A 16624-nucleotide genomic window follows, 5' to 3' on the forward strand; every position below is an offset into this window, starting at 1 on the left:
CTTGATAGGCCATTAAAGAAAAAGACAGGCTTATTGGAGATAAGAGAACAGTCTTAATTGCCATTTGGTAGTCATGACACAGCCTCCCGAGGCAGAGATAATAAAATCAAAAATTTATGTTGTGTGGTATTTAACAGACTTGTGAATGCCTATGTTTGTTGATCAAATACATTCCATCAAGGACTATGTTATTTCTCTTAGCTTGTTTCTGCTTAAATTTTGCAAATTACCTAGGCCATAAATGCACTCTACTCCATATATATGTGCGTATGATGATATGTATGTATGTATGTATGTATGTATGTGATAGTTATCAAGAGCAGGGCTCATTAGCCACCAACGGACCCGTAAATGCAAAATGTAAGTTAGTACTAGAGCGCAGAATGTTCCTGAAGGTCGGCAATGGTCTTCCTCGGTCACGAGTGGACAGCCATCATGTATGTATATATATATATATATATATAGGTATAGATATGAATGTATGATATGTATATATATAGATATGATAGGTATGTATGTATATATGTGTATGCATGTATGTATATATGTGTATGTATGTATGTGTATATATATATATATATATATATATATGTATGTATATATATATGTATATATGTATGTAGATATATATATGTATATATGATATATATGTATATATGTGCATGTATATATATATATGTATGTAGATATATATATGTATGTATGTGTATATATATGTATGTAGATATATATATATATGTATATATGTATGTATGTGTGTGAATATATATACATGTGTGTGTGTGTGTGTGTATAAATAGATGTGTGTATTTTTCCCTTGTTAACAATTAACATGGAAAAAATAGTTAAATAGTTATCAGGGTAGCAAAAAATCACACAAGTAAAAAAGGGTGCAGCTCCTTGTTATTAAAGGTAGAAACTCCAGGTTTACGTGAAATATTTTGTATAATATATATAAATAAATAAATGGAGTTATACGCAGGTGTTATTCAAATTCTTTTACTTCCGACACGTGTTTCGAAGATATCACTGGTATTATTCCAAAGGAATAAAATAATGTAAAACAATGTAATCCTCTCTTCAGGGAAATGAAGAAATGAAACTCGTCAATAATACATTTTAACAGAATATGATGGATATGTATAGTGATTAACTGAATGCCGTTAAATTTGTTTTAAAATAATGTTAGAGGATATAACGTCAAAGGTAGCCTATAGAATGAGGAGGGGTAAAGGAAAGTCTGTTTGACTACATGGCTGTGTGGTTAAGAAGCTTGCTTCCAACCATGCTTCCTTTACCCCTCCTCATTCTATAGGCTACCTTTGACGTTATATCTTCTAATGTTATTTTAAAACAAACTTAACAGCATTCAGTTAATCACTATACATATCCATCATATTCTGTTAAAATGTATTATTGACGAGTTTCATTTCTTCATTTCCCTGAAGAGAGGATTACATTGTTTTACATTATTTTATTCCTTTGGAATAATACCAGTGATATCTTCGAAACATGTGTCGGAAGTAAAAGAATTTGAATAACAGCTGCGTTTAACTCCATTTATTTATATATGTGTGTGTGTGTGTATCTATGTGTATATATGTGTGTGTGTATGTATATTATGTGTGTGTGTAACCTATTATTCATTTAAAGTTGTCTTATTTGTGATTGAATGGTAGAGCAGATGGAATTTATTGAAGCAAATTTTCAATGTGACAAATATCCTTCCTATTCCAAGCAAAGTAATATTTCATGACAGAGAACAGAAAAATGAACAGCATCACTTGTATGACAGTGATGCTTATTTACCATCATCACACGATGTGGAAACAAGGGACACATATAAATATATATACAACACACTTCTTTCAGTTTCCATCTACCAAATCCACTCACAAAGCTTTGGTCAGCCCAAGGCTATAGAACACACCCATCCAAGGTGTCATGCAGTGGGGACCACATGGTTGGAAGCAAGCTTCTTAACCACACAGCCATGCAGTCAAACACACACATTATGGTTAAAGAAAAGAAAGTTTCCTTTCAAACCACGTAGTTTTGGGTTCAATCCTACTGTACAGCACCTTGAGTGCATGACTTCTATAACCCTGGGCCAATCAAAGCCTTGTGAGTGAATGGAACATTGGTATATGGATGCTGAAAAAAGGCTTCTCATATGCATACCTGTGTGTGTGTGTGTGTGCACGTGCGTGTGTGTATGTGTGAATCGTTACTTGCATACTATGGCTTCATGCTAAAATCCAGGAATTTGGATTTTGTCACCTTCAGTCAGTTTCGGTAAAAATGTTTGCATCACAAGTCAATACAGAATGATGCTATGGTCTGTGAGAGCATACTGTGCACTTTGATGTGTTACACAGAAAAAAAGCAGTGTCTAACCACACAAGTTATACATATACTCATTTGTTTAAATGATATCTCTTCTGATGTTCTTTCAAATCTGCCTCGTTTTTAAAGGTTTGCTGACAAACTAAGCACTCATTATTTCTCACAGTGCTCTTCAATGCACAATCGACTTGTAGCTCAGAAGGTTGAACGCATGGCTTAGAATACAGTTGACATGCAGTAGAACAGCTTCTGCTGGTGGATGCCATCATAGTATTCTGTAAATGTAAAAAAAAAAAAAAGAAATTAACAAAGGAAATAAGTCCCCAGTATTGACACCTTAGAATTTAAACTGGCCATATCCAACCCAAATACTCTACCTATTTTCTATTCAAACCAGTTAGAATCTGGTCCCTCACACCTACCCTACAATGTCATTCTAAAGATAAACAATCATACCATTGAAATCTCAATGCTATGAGATAATGCATGATTAAGTAAAAACAATGTAAACAAATAAGCATTACATTTGAAAGGGTAATATGAATGCTAAAGGTTCTATCTAAATGTAAAGACTGAAGTGTTTGCTTATTTATTTATATAAAGAGATGACAGAAGTGTATCACTAGGCTGGGCTGGTTGTCTGCCATAGTGAGGTTGTGGAAAGACAAGGTGTGGTAATTGTGATGACATAGTTTATAGAGTAGAATAACTGGAGGTAGTATCAACAGAATATAATGATATATAATGATCTTATGGTATACAGTGCCCAGGTGCACTACAACTCATCAGGAAAAGTAACCAAAACTGCATGAACAGTACATAGAATATGCACAGGGAATGACCAGTGAAAAGGTCTTTAAAAAAAAAGAAAAGGGAAGAAGAAACAGGGGTAGGGGGTATCAGGTGTACTGTTGGCGAATTTCTGGAAGCATGGAAGTTTTGAAGGATGTAGAATTTCAACTACTAACAACTGATGTATGTAGTTTATTCCATGGTTCAGCAATCCTGAGCACGAAAAAATGTTTCCAAAAGTCATGGGTGCTGTATTGTTTTTTTTATTTTGTAAGCATGTCTATGAGTGTTAGATGTATGGAATTCAAAAAGATACCCAAGGTTGTTGTTGGAAAGATGATGGATAATCTTGTGGGTATCTATCTACCAAGTCAGTTGCCAGACGTCAGCTTTAATGTGTCCATGCCCAGGGAAGCAAGATGTTCAGAGTATGGTAGATGCCTGATGGCTGGAATTCCTTTGGTTGCATGTTTCTGAACAGTTTCCAGGAGATTGATATGCTGAGCAAGATAGGGATTCCAGACTGGTGATGCAAACTCTAAGTATGGACATACAATAGTCATATACAACTTTAAACAGATAGCTGGAGAGCAGCTGACAAAGGTCTTACTGAGTGATGCTAAGACACCCTCAGCCTTCTTGACAATCTTCGAGATGTGGTTTATCCAATGCAGATTACTGTTGACAATAATACCCAGATCACATTCACTGATAGATATGTTGAGATTGGTATTGTTGAGGGAGTATGTAAAAGTTGGTGGAGGTGATTTGGAAGCAATACTCCATGTGAGTCTCACTTACCAGTAGAAGTTGCCAAGTTCTTCAAAGAATCACCAACAGTCTTAAAAAAGAAACACATATTCAGAACCAGCTTGGAGCTAAACAACAAGAATAACAACAAAACGACACAGCCTAGTGGAGTTTGGGCCGATATTTGAGTATGGAGGTATAAATGACCAAGAAGGATGCAGTAGAGCAGGATAAAAAAATGCTGTTCACTTACAAGTGTTCCAGTTGCCGTGGTTAATTGTTTCAAACGATCACATTCTTCTTTCTCAGACTTCAAGTCTTGCATCACATTATCCAGCTGCATGATGGGAAGAAAAACAAAAAAAGGGTTAAGATTTCAGAAAACTTTAATAATAATAATAATAATAATAATGATAATGATAATAATGATAATAATAATGCACACATATAGAAAGTCAAAAACAAACTATATGTGTGAGTTTGTATCATCATTATTTTTAACGTTCACTTTTCCATGCTGGCATGAGTTGGATTGAATTTGTTGATGTACTTGAGGTGCACTTGTAGAGTGATCTCTGCTGGATATGGGTTTGGAGATGTAAAATAATGAAAAGTGGGTGACAAGAGAAAAAAGGTTGAGAAATTCTTGGCTAAACAATAACATCATATTCATAATATTCTTTAAATGATCCCCACACTCTCTCTCTCTCTCTCTCTCTCTCTCTCTCTCACACACACACACACACACTGCTTCAAAGATAATCAACTCCCCAGGCACAGGAGAGGAAAATCTCCAAACAGAAACAATATATTTATTTACCTTCTCATAGAGTTCTTTGATTATTTCTTCAGAATCTTTCAGTTTCATTTCTAGTTGCTTGAAAGAAAAAATAACAAAACATAATCAATATTTTCCATAAACAAGTGATAAGCTGTTATTGTAGTTTAGCTGCAGCTCAGGCCTGATTAAGCATACCTAAGACTTAAGGCTTTCCAGCCATGACAATCAAGTCTTATTGTTCACCTATGACTACACAGTACCATCACTTCTTTTTTAAGACAGGTTGAGTGACCATATAGAGGCTGCTTCATTGGCTTGAGGACAATAAGTCAGTAAAAATGGTAAACACCAAACTAAAATACTTTTTATAAAATCTGTAAACAGAATCATATCTATAGATGTTTAATAAAAAGAGATTTTCATCTTGCTATGAAAATGGACATGATTAAACCCTGGGGCTTTTCAGCAGATTAGAATGGGGACTGATCCAACTAGGTTTGTTCTTTCATTACAGCCTCCAGACTAATCATTTGCCTCTGTCTTCCAAGTTGCAGAAGTTAAAAAGTACAGAGCTACTTATAGAAAATGTAAAGAAGATTGTGAATAGTACAGCTTAAGTTGCCTACTAGTATTAGGTTGATAGTCAAATCTTACTACAGCATAAATACAGAATGGAATAATGTTAATAAATATGAATATTATATATTTAACACTCTTGTTATCATATTTTCATTGAAATATACTTCTTTTATTTCAATTAATTTTGAAAATAATGAAGAATTTAGTAAACTAACTTTGTCATTATTAACCTCAAGTTTGGAACATAAATTAACATCAAATTTTGATGCAAGGTTTTAATTCAATTTAAGTCAGCTAAATGAAACCAAGTGCATTTAGCAGAGTTCAGAATCAAAACCATATCATCAGTCTCAGAATAAACTTGATATTGTAATGAGCTGCTTCCTACTGCAGCAGCCCAACCTATGAGATGTGATTTCTAGCTCCTATTCTCTCACCAAACACTACAGAAAAAGGTCATGAATGGAGGAAACTCCACTACTCCAACCAAAAACAAATTTTGAAAAGTCTCTATCTGACAAATAGTCTCCTTTATTCTTTCATGGTTAAGTAGTTAGATAGTTGTAGCATTTAGTTAGATAGTGGTTAGCATTTGGCAAATAGATCAGTAGCTATGACCACATTAAAATGTCCAAATAAGTAAAATTAATAACATCATCCAATTTTGCCATGAAGTGTGTTTTGTTTGTTTTGTTACTTTTTGGTCTATTCTCATGATCACCACTGAAGACTGTGTTTGTGCAGTATATTTAGTTCAATTCAATAAGGCAGAGGCTATTCCTCTACAGTGGTGAAAACTAATGTCGATTTTCCAGGGTCACCATTACTTGGAATAGTGGGGTTGCTTTTATTCATTGATGAACATTTTCAGCTAACTAGACTGGGTCTTTTGAGAACTAACTATGTTGACAATAGCCAAAAAGCAGGACTGCTGACAGGATACAAATGGTGGACTGGTTGACTGGTTTACTATCCACACAGACAGCCATGCTCTCTTAACCTATGTAAAGTAGTAAAATTAAAAAAGCCAAACATGTATTATCTGTGTAGAAGAAAAGTATTGTAGAAGACCAGAGATTGACTGGTAAAGTGAAGTCAAGAATTTTATAAAGACTTTGTATGACTCCTGTCCAAGAGATCAAATATTTTTCAAATCCATAGTATGACGACTTACCAAACGGTCAAGTATTTTATACAAGAGCAATATGACTCCTTATCTTGAGATCAGGCATTTTATAAATGTTCAGAATGATACCTAACTTTCTAATCAAGTATTTTATAGATGTACAGTATAACTTATTACCAAGCAGTGCTAAGTTTCTTTTTGACAGACTGAGTTAACTCAGACAGAGTAGATGGACTTATCAAAAGCAATTTCAGCCATGACTATTCTGACCTTTCTTTTGGAATAATGTACCTGTGCCAATATTCAATGTGTCCTTTTGCTGCTATTTGTAGTAGATCAAGCATCTATGGAGAGACTTATTGACAAGTGATGCCAAATATAGGTACAGTGATCAAACACTGAGCATTCAAAGTGTTTTTGCAATAAAACACATTTATCTATTTTTGCTCTTGCTGCAAATCCATTTCAGTCTCTTCTTCTCAAATGCCATATAATTTTTCCCTACTATCAGGCTTCCATGGCAAACACATTGCATAATTGTGCCTTTCTAACACTTTCACTTTCTGGAGCTTTCTGTTTGTTCATGTTTTCACTACGGGTATTAGTTGGAACAATTTCTAGATAAACATTAATCACATTCTTCTTACCTGTCTGAAAAGGCATGGAGGGATTATGAACATTCTCTCTTCTTGGACTGAATAATACTCTAATTCAAACCACTCTATAAATTCTTGGTACACTTACAGTGTCTGTTTCTATGCTATACTGAAGAACAGAATATATGTGTAGATTTAGACAAATGCAAACACCTTGTCTATTTAAACAATATCTTCATGGGTTTATGAGCAATGTCTACATGGCCATTAACAAGAATACTTCGTCACTGATGAAATCACAGCACAGTATTGGAACTAGTCTAGCTGATTCCTCTTTATCCACAAAGATATATATAAAGACAAAGTATTTATTTCTACCTGTCATACAGAATAAATATGCAAATATTCATTCTAGATCTCGCTGTACATGGTACAAACAACAATTTTATATTAATTGGCAGATATAAGCACCAATCAGGAAACATTTTAATCACTGAAAATATAAACAAAGACCATCTGCTTGGCTAGACTCAAAGAGTCAAGGCACTTGTGGCTGATGAGACACATGTTGAAACATCAGTGTACCAGAATTCTCTGTGCCAATGAGTCATAAAAGAGATTTTTCTCCTTGACATACATTACAACAACCAGAATATTTTGCGTCTGAACCTGCCTAGACATTAAGAATAAATGTGCAAATATTCATTCCAGATCTTACTGTACAAGGTGCAAACAATAATTTGATATACATACAGTGTTGACTAAAAAATCTACAGATATATCTTTCAGTATATTATATCATTCAATCACTCTACTATAATACTGAGATTCATTTCATTAATGCCTGAGGGATGAAACTGGGTAGATTTTCACCTCATCAAATTTGAAGTTTTTCTTGGTCTGAATACTGAACTCTACTTAATGCACTTGTTTTCATTTAGCAGAATTAAACCAAGTAGCAGATTAGGTTTGCCTCCAAGAGAACATATACAATCAATTCAAAAGGCTTCCATATTCTTGCCACCTGCCTAATTTTACTTGCAAGGCTTCGGTTTACCTGAAGTTATCTAAGGTGCCACATTAGTTCAAAGCAGGAACCATATAATTGCAAAGCAAATACTTTTTTAACTACCATTTAGGCAACTGGACTTAGAACCAACCCTAGATTAGGATGGAAAGAGATGAATTTTAGTGAATTACCTTGCAGTCTTCTTGTTTTGCATCATAAGCAGAAGCCAAACTACGTAGCATATCTTCATATTCTAATGCTTCTGTTGTCTGCACACAAGCATCAAACTGAAAATAAATGATTATTTTAAAATTAAGCAAAATAATACAATAACAATGTTTTTCCCTATAAATTATTGATGTTGAAAGTGATGAATTACATGTGGCATAAAGCCCCTAAACTCTAAGCATCACCAGTTCAAATATTCCTATGGTATTCCCTGCATGTGGCATATACCCTAATATCTCATTTCAGGAGTGAAAGATTTCATAATGCTACAGAAATCAATTTGTTTTCCACTTGTTTAGACCAGGAGTGGAGAAACCCCCACCCATGGGTGCAATTGCACCCGCGAGCCCATTTTATTGTGCCTGCAGGCTGATATACCCATATGTACAAAATATAGTAAATTTTTCAATCAAAATTTATACAATATTCGTATACCTATTTGCAACATAAGTTGTATTTCCACTACGACTTAAAATGGTCAGAAATCATCTAGTAAATGCCATTTGAAAGGAAATTTTGTTTTCACTATAAAACACATATTGCTAGCTTTATACCACCCCTTTCAGACCCAACTACACTTTAACTGAAAAAATAGAAAACCCCATAAGTAATATAAACGTCCTAAATTCAGTGGCAGCATTAATGAAGATGTTACGCATTAATTTAATGTGTTAAACTTATCTTTCTTAATGTATATCAAATTATACAGTGCCCCTGGACTGGCTCTTGTGCGGGTGACACAAGAAATTTTTCGAGTGAGACCGTTGCCAGTGCCACTGGACTGGCTCTTGTGCGGGCGACACATGAAATCTTTCAAGTGAGATCGTTGCCAGTGCCCCTGGACTGGCTCTTGTGCGGGTGACACAAGAAATTTTTCGAGCGAGACCGTTACCAGTGCCACTAGACTGGCTCCTGTGCGGGGCCATTGTAGGATTTTCGAGCGAGATCGTTGCTGGTTCCCCTGGACTGGCTCATGTGCAGGCGACGCATGAAATCTTTTTTTTTTTTTTTTGTGCGGGTGGCACATGAAGTGCACCATTTTGAGCGTGGCCGTTGCCAGTACCGCCTGACTGGCCTTCGTGCGGGTGACACGTAAAAGCACCCACTACACTCTCTGAGTGGTTGGCGTTAGGAAGGGCATCCAGCTGTAGAAACTCTGCCAAATCAGATTGGAGCCTGGTGTAGCCATCTGGTTTCACCAGTCCTCAGTCAAATCGTCCAACCCATGCTAGCATGGAAAGTGGACGTTAAACGACAACGACGATATGTATATATATATATATATATATATATATATATATATATATATATATATACACACAAGATTTACACAGATATAAGAGTTAGGACCTGTGATCCACCTGCAGACCTTTTTCTTAGGAAATTTTTGCCCACCACACTAAAAAATTTCTCCACCCCTGGTTTAGACAAATAAAGTGAGAAAAAGAGAGACAAATTGAAGATGATGAAGGGTAAAAGAGAGAATGAAAAGGAAGTATGACAGTAAGGAGGGGATGAACAATGATTAGGATGATAGAGTGGGAAGAAGAGAGAGAGAGAAAGAAAGTGTTAGAAGAATAATGGGGAAGAGGTAGTAAAGGCAAGGGTGTCTATAAAAACAGCCAAACATTAATAGAAAAATTGCTCAATACATTTAGAGTACTACGTTTATTTTCATCAGATGGTGAAGTCAATAACCAGTAAAACTAAATCATTGTCAACAGCTTCCTTGTGAAGATATATCACCATTATTGTTTTAATGGCCACTTTTCCATGCTTGCATGGGTCAGATGGAGCTTATTGAGGCAGATTTTCTATGACCTTCCTGTTGCTAAACCTTACCCATTTCCAAGCAAAGTAATATTTCCCCATAACCAGACATGTGTTCACAGAATACTGGAAATGAATGACATTATTTACAACAATCATGTGATGTCAAGACAAGGAAACACAAACACACACTTGCACACATATACACATATAAACAACAGGCTTATTTCAGTTTCCATCTACCATATCCACTCACAAGACTTTGGTCAGCCCAGGGCTATAGTAGGAGACACCTGCCTATGGTGCCTCACAGTTGAACTGAGCCTGAAACCATGCAGTTGGGAAACAAACTTCTTAAACAGACTGCCATATAGCACTGTCATTTTTACATCTGCTTTCCAGACTGGCATGAGTTGGCTGTGTAATCACAATCCAAGTTCTTTCTTATTGGGAGCAACTACCTTCAAACACTGGTGTTTGTGTGACTTTGCTTTAGCTTCTAAAGCTAGATACCCTTTCTAGATACCTTTCTATTGTCAACCAATTTACAGAGTGTACCAGTTGCTTTTTCTCATGATACCAACACAAGGGAGACTATGAAGCCTTCAATGGCAGAGGACTAAGGAACTTTTCAATCCCACTTTTCTTCTACAGTCACCAATCATTCTAGATTGTATGTAGGATGCCAAGCATACAAGATAGGATTGTACATTGTACATTGTATGTGTAGGGAGTACTCAGTAACCTCTGACATATGTATTTACTAGCTGACGTACCCGGTAATTCCCAGAAAAGTGGGGCTTATTCCTTGGTTCTGTTCTCATAATTGTTTCGCTAATCCAATAACAACAATACAAAGTATGTAGCCTTTATAATGGTTTTTGTGCATTTACAGAGGATACCGAACTGTCTTACATGGGATTTTGTTTTTAGGAATTCCCAATAAGTTATGAAAACCCAAATTGTGAAGTCAGTTATGTAATAACCAAATGTGGAATTGCCTTGACCTCCCATAGCTTGCACTTGGGTGTTCAGGTCAAGTAACACCTCATTGTAAATGGCGTTATTGAGCGTGGCAATTTCCGCTGAGGTTTGCCTTTGAATCCTTTCTAGATGTCCTCTACCATGCTGGTTTTGTTGATCGCCCAAGCTTGTGAGGTTCACGAAAGCCACATGTCATCAACATGATAGAAAATAGCTGGCACAGTTGACTTAGTGCTGTGCTGACTGCTGCCTCCTCCAGTGTCTGGTCCCAGTGAGCATCGTCCTCCAGTAGTCCATGTTTGGCGCAGGCTTCTCTATAGGTCGTGCAGACTTCCCATTGTGTCTGATAGTGTGTAGCAGTAGATGCAGAAAGAAGCACTCCTGCCAATTAGGGTGCACAATGTACACCCGCCCAATGGCCCCACTTCTGAAGACAGCATCTTCTTCCCAGCCCTCAAGGTGTGTTCCTTGCTTGCGTCTCTTCCATCTACTGTGTGCCCAGGTATAATACACAGGGACCTTTACATACAACAGTGTTCAGGCAAACAGATCACAACGACATAATTTGAAGAACGCTGTCAAAGTGATTTCTCGTGAATTCAGAACTACGTTTTGTGGATTGTCTTCTGTGAAATATACACGCTGGCCATTTTCAAGATGTACAGATAGATTTTAAGAAGGTGTTCCTACATGTAAACAGGGTGTGACCTTTGTGTTGACAGTGCATTTGTCTAAAAGTAGAACAGTTCTTCATGCAGTGCTTGTCAATTGGCTGAAGTGACATGAAAGGCATCGTCATTCAAGGTATATTCGTGAATAAGTCATTAACCGAAATTGTTTAGGAAAATACTATTTACTTGTTTAAGGGTTGTACTGGATAAATTGCGAAAATAACTAACAGCTCAAATACTGAGAAATAAGTATACTCAATTTGATTTATACCAAATAATATAGGGAAATGAATGTAGGAGAAGTTAGCTAACAACTCTGCAAACAAACACACCCAAAGACAGAATTTCCCACATATGTAGTAGATTAGATGTGCATACACACACACAGAGGTAGGTAAAGATAGAAAGGAAAAGGGACATTAAAAATTTAAACTGTAACCTACCTTAACAGGTTTTTCAGAAAAATTCTTATAAGAGTCTATTATTTTCCTCAGATTTGTCATTTCATCTAAAAGAGCAATATATGACTGATAACTGACACTAGTTCTTTTACTCACGGAATCTTCACAAGTTGAATAATGAATATCTTCTGAAATTTTGCAGGCCATTGTAGTGCTGAAGTTAAAAGAATGAGTCATGTAAAACAATGTGTTTGTGTGTGTATAAAAGGTGAAGAATAGGGCTTTTAGTATTACATTTATTCCATGGTTTACAATTGTTCCAATAACATAAGAGTGACAAACAATATAATATGCATGAAGACATGAAAGAGAGAAATGATACTATCATATCAATTATATAATATTGGTTTCAAATTTTGGAACAAGGCCAGCGATTTCTGAGGAGGGGGTAAGTTAATTATATTGACCCTTGTACTCAACTGGTACTTATTTTATCATCCCCAAACAGATGAAGTGCAAAGTTGACCTCAGCAGAATTTGAACTCAGAGCATGAAGATGGACAAACTGCCACTAAGCATTTCCCCCAGCATGCTAATGATTCTGCTAGCTCGCTGCCTTATCAATTGTATAATATTGATTATGTAATGAGATATCCAGATTCATCTCATCACAATCCTTGTGAACAAATAGATTAGATATACAATGGGTGAGTTCAGTTATATACAAATGACCTAGTGGTAGATGTCTAAATAATTCAGGGAGGAGGACTTACTGTTAGAAATGCAAAAGAAGTGACAGAATGACAGTTTAATTGTATTTTCACAAGATCATTTTTACATGTCCCATTCATTAATCAATCCATAAATTCAGACATTTGTCTGGTTGAAAATGGCAAAACATCATTAAGTTTGTTAACAATGGTACAGGCAATAATAAATTAAGAAGGAAGTACTTATGTTAGGTCCCTTGCAACATGATTCTGATTAGTATTTTAGGGTAAGGTTAAGTTTTAGAGTTTAAGGTTTAGCATTTAGTATTATGTTTAGGATTAAAAGAAATGAGATTCAAAACATTCTCACCCCCCCCCCCCCCACAGAATATAATCTGCTGCTAAAATCAGAAATCTAAATAAAGTTTGTAGAAAAAAAGGTTATGTGGGTTAATTTAGTCAGATATTCTGCCTACTGTTTGTTCAGAAACATTAACACCAATTCCCTGTCTTCATCCCAAGCAACGACGGGTATTTTATTTAGTTTCCTATATCTCTTTAAAATTATTATTAATAACAATATTGCTTCATACTATAAGCAAAAAGCCATTAATTTTGTTTTTGGTGGGAAGGGACTAGTTGATTACACTGACTTCAGTACTCAATGAATTTTTATTTTTATATATAACATATAAACACGTACATCTTTTAGAACATTGTCATTTTATAAAATTTTGCTGGCATATCTTTTAATTAACATAAACATGTATTGAAGCCATTTGTGGGAATTTTTGTTATCATGATAATTGGTTGCACCCCACAAGGTTTAACGGAACCTACTGAAGCAAGCCAACATGCTCGCAGCATTACCAGCATTACCTAGCTTAGTACCAACTCCTAGCTGAATAGGGGAAAATTTCTCGGACAGGCAGTTAGAAACTGAGGACAGGCACACTTTTGTTGTGAGCCATCACAGAGTATAACCAACTGCTATGGGGTGAAGGTAGTACCTGTTATATCGACTTCTCTCTCTTTCTCTCTTCACACACACTAACAAAACAACTTCACATACACACCACACTTTGTCTTGAATACCCCATCAAACACACACACACACACACACACAATTCTTTTTATAATAATTATAATATTCTAAAATATTTTCCAAATGTGTATTCTTTCCTTATTGTTACGTAAAATTATAACAGAAAGAAACTGAATTCTGTTTACAGTTTGCAGTTTAAGATTTTGCATTTTTCCTTTTGTGAATTATTTACTACTTCGAATAAACTATATGAACAATACAAAACACGTTTTAATTTTAAATATGATTCATAGAAATTGAAATGTTAGTATAATTTTTAAATAATTTTAACGCCAAAATAAATTACAATAAACACGATGTCGTGACAATCCCCATATCCAGAGAATGAGATCAAAGAAAAGGAAGTAGTGCAACTGTTGTCAAACTTTTGCAGATATGTAGAGAGTATGCCTCCAGCCGACTTTGTATTTTCATAACTTTCAGAAAAATGGATGCTTTAGGGAAATTTTCTACAAATACCTTTCAGATAGGCGCGCACACATACATACTGAGACACATTATATCTATATAATATAAAACCAAAACCGAAGAAAACACAAACATGAATGAAGAAAGAAAGAAAAAAAAATCGATGTAATTTTAATGTTTACATCTTGACTCGGAAATGAAAATACCCCGCAAAATACTGGAATGGGTGTAAAACAATGTGTAGGAAACGAATATGAAAAAAGAAATGCGCACAAAGCAACGGAGGGTGGGGAGAGAACTTTGGAAAATTCACAAGATCCGAGTTTTCCCCTCAAAACGTTTAGGAAAATAGGGGTTTTTTCAATGAAATTTTATAGAAAAACCATTCAAACGACATACATTACGAATATATGAAATTTGTGAGGGAAAAATCTTTTCCAAGGGGGTGGGGAGAGGACTTCGGAAAATTCACAAAATTCGAGTTTTTCCCTCATAACTTTTAGGAAAATGGGTTTTTTTCAATGAAATTTTATAGAAATACCTTTCAAACGGCATAAATTACGATTATAAAGAAATTTGTGGGGGAAATCTTTTCCAAAGGGTGGGGAGAGGACTTCGGAAAATTCACAAGATCCAAGTTTTTCCCTCATAACTGTATATATATATATGTTTGTGTGTGTATATGTGTGTGTGTGTGTGTGTGTGTAAATATAATATCTCTCTCTCTCTCTCTCTCTATATATATATATATATATATATATATATATATATATATATATATATATATATATATATATATATATATATATATATATATATATATAGATAAATTGAAAATTAGAGGTAATACTTGACAATTGTAAGCACCTGTGTATTCCAGCTAGTGGTTGCGGTGAAAGAATAAATTGTAAATCCAAAACAAAAAAATAACAACAAAACTACAAAGGATTCCGCGGTACACGTGTTTCAAGCTCTACATGTGTATAATATAATATAATATAACATAATATAATATGTGTATAATCTACAATGTAAAGCTATCCTCAGCCGCAAAATTATCTCTCTCCCAGGAAATTATATCTCTTACATCACACATTTCTTCTTACTTCAACGTCGAGATGGTATAATTTCCTGGGAGAGAGATACACATATTATATTATGTTATATTATATTATATTATACACATGTAGAGCTTGAAACACGTGTACCGCGGAATCCTTTGTAGTTTTGTTGTTATTTTTTGTTTTGGATTTACAATTTAGATATATAGATAGATAGATAGAGAGAGAGAGAGAGAGAGAGAGAGAGAGAGAGAGAAAGAGAGAAAGTAATAACGAGTGAATGAGAATAACGACGAAAAATAAAGTCAAAACATTAAAAATTATTGAAAGTGGGTAGAAATAAACACTACGTAGTGAAGTTGTACTACGCTAGTGTATCTGTAGAAAGTTGAATGTGATTTCGGAATATAACGAGGAAAAATTTGGATCGTGGGAATTTTCCGAAAGTCCTCTCCCCACCTCAAGATTTTCCCCACAAATTACTTTTATAGTCATAATGTATGCCATTTCAAATGTATTTATATAAAATTTCATTGAAAAATTACCCCATTTTCCTAAAAGTTATGCGGGAAAAACTCGGATTAAGTGAATTTTCCGAAGTCCTCTCCTTATCCTCTTGGAAAAGATTTTCCCCATAAATTTCTTTATAATCGTGATGTATGTTGTTTGAAAGGTATTTCTATAAAATTTCATTGAAAAAAACCCATTTTCCTAAAAGCTATGAGGGAAAAGCTCGGATCTTGTGAATTTTCCGAAGTTCTCTCCCCACCCTTCTGTTGTTTTACGCGCATTTTTTGTATTTGTTTCCTACACATTGTTTTACACTCATTCCAATGTATTGTGGGGGGGGGGGGTCATTTCCAAGTCAAAATATCAATTAATGTTTTGTTTTGTTTGTTTTTCTTTCCCTTTACTGCATTACAGAAGCAAATGTTCTTTCGCATCATCTATTTGACAAATGGAACATTTATAAACAAAAGTAGGCAAAATTGTTAAATATATACATAAACAACGATATCCAGAACAAAACAGTAGGGATTACACAGAAACATGTTGGATTCCCCAAATGTCTACAAAAATTCTAAGCTTATAAAATACACGCAAACCTCAATTTACGTAATTTTGAGTTACATCTTTTTCGACATCATTTTTTAAAGAAGTCAACGGAAAAATTACACTTCAACTTAAGTCGATTTATTTGACCTTACGTCGGTCTCAGCAAACATATTAAAAGCATAAAAATAAAAACAACTAAAACCCATACTGAAACGGAAAGGTAAATACAAGATGTGTGAAAATAGGAAAAA

The 16624-nt window shown here is 34.9% G+C and overlaps 1 protein-coding gene across 10 annotated transcripts in view; it reads right to left on the bottom strand.

Annotated features, from left to right (window-relative positions):
* Nucleotides 1–1661: 1661 nt before the first annotated feature.
* Nucleotides 1662–16624, bottom strand: part of LOC106869129 (uncharacterized) — a 36268-nt gene continuing 21305 nt past the window's right edge. For 9 of the 10 annotated variants that reach the window (XM_014914695.3, XM_014914694.3, XM_052968352.2 and 6 more), the window contains 5 exons: nt 12076–12247; nt 8171–8266; nt 4709–4765; nt 4142–4225; nt 1662–2621 (listed from right to left, as the gene is read on the bottom strand). In XM_014914695.3, the coding sequence (XP_014770181.2) occupies nt 2418–2621; nt 4142–4225; nt 4709–4765; nt 8171–8266; nt 12076–12247 (613 nt within the window). In that variant the 3' untranslated portion in view covers nt 1662–2417. Of the gene's footprint in view, nt 2622–4141; nt 4226–4708; nt 4766–8170; nt 8267–12075; nt 12248–15123; nt 15244–16624 lie in introns of those variants that run through there. The other variant, XM_089352571.1, reaches the window with a different exon arrangement.

Source organism: Octopus bimaculoides, chromosome 5, assembly GCF_046866305.1.
Source record: "Octopus bimaculoides isolate indiv1 chromosome 5, ASM4686630v1, whole genome shotgun sequence".
Classification (NCBI taxonomy): Eukaryota; Metazoa; Mollusca; class Cephalopoda; order Octopoda; family Octopodidae; genus Octopus; species Octopus bimaculoides.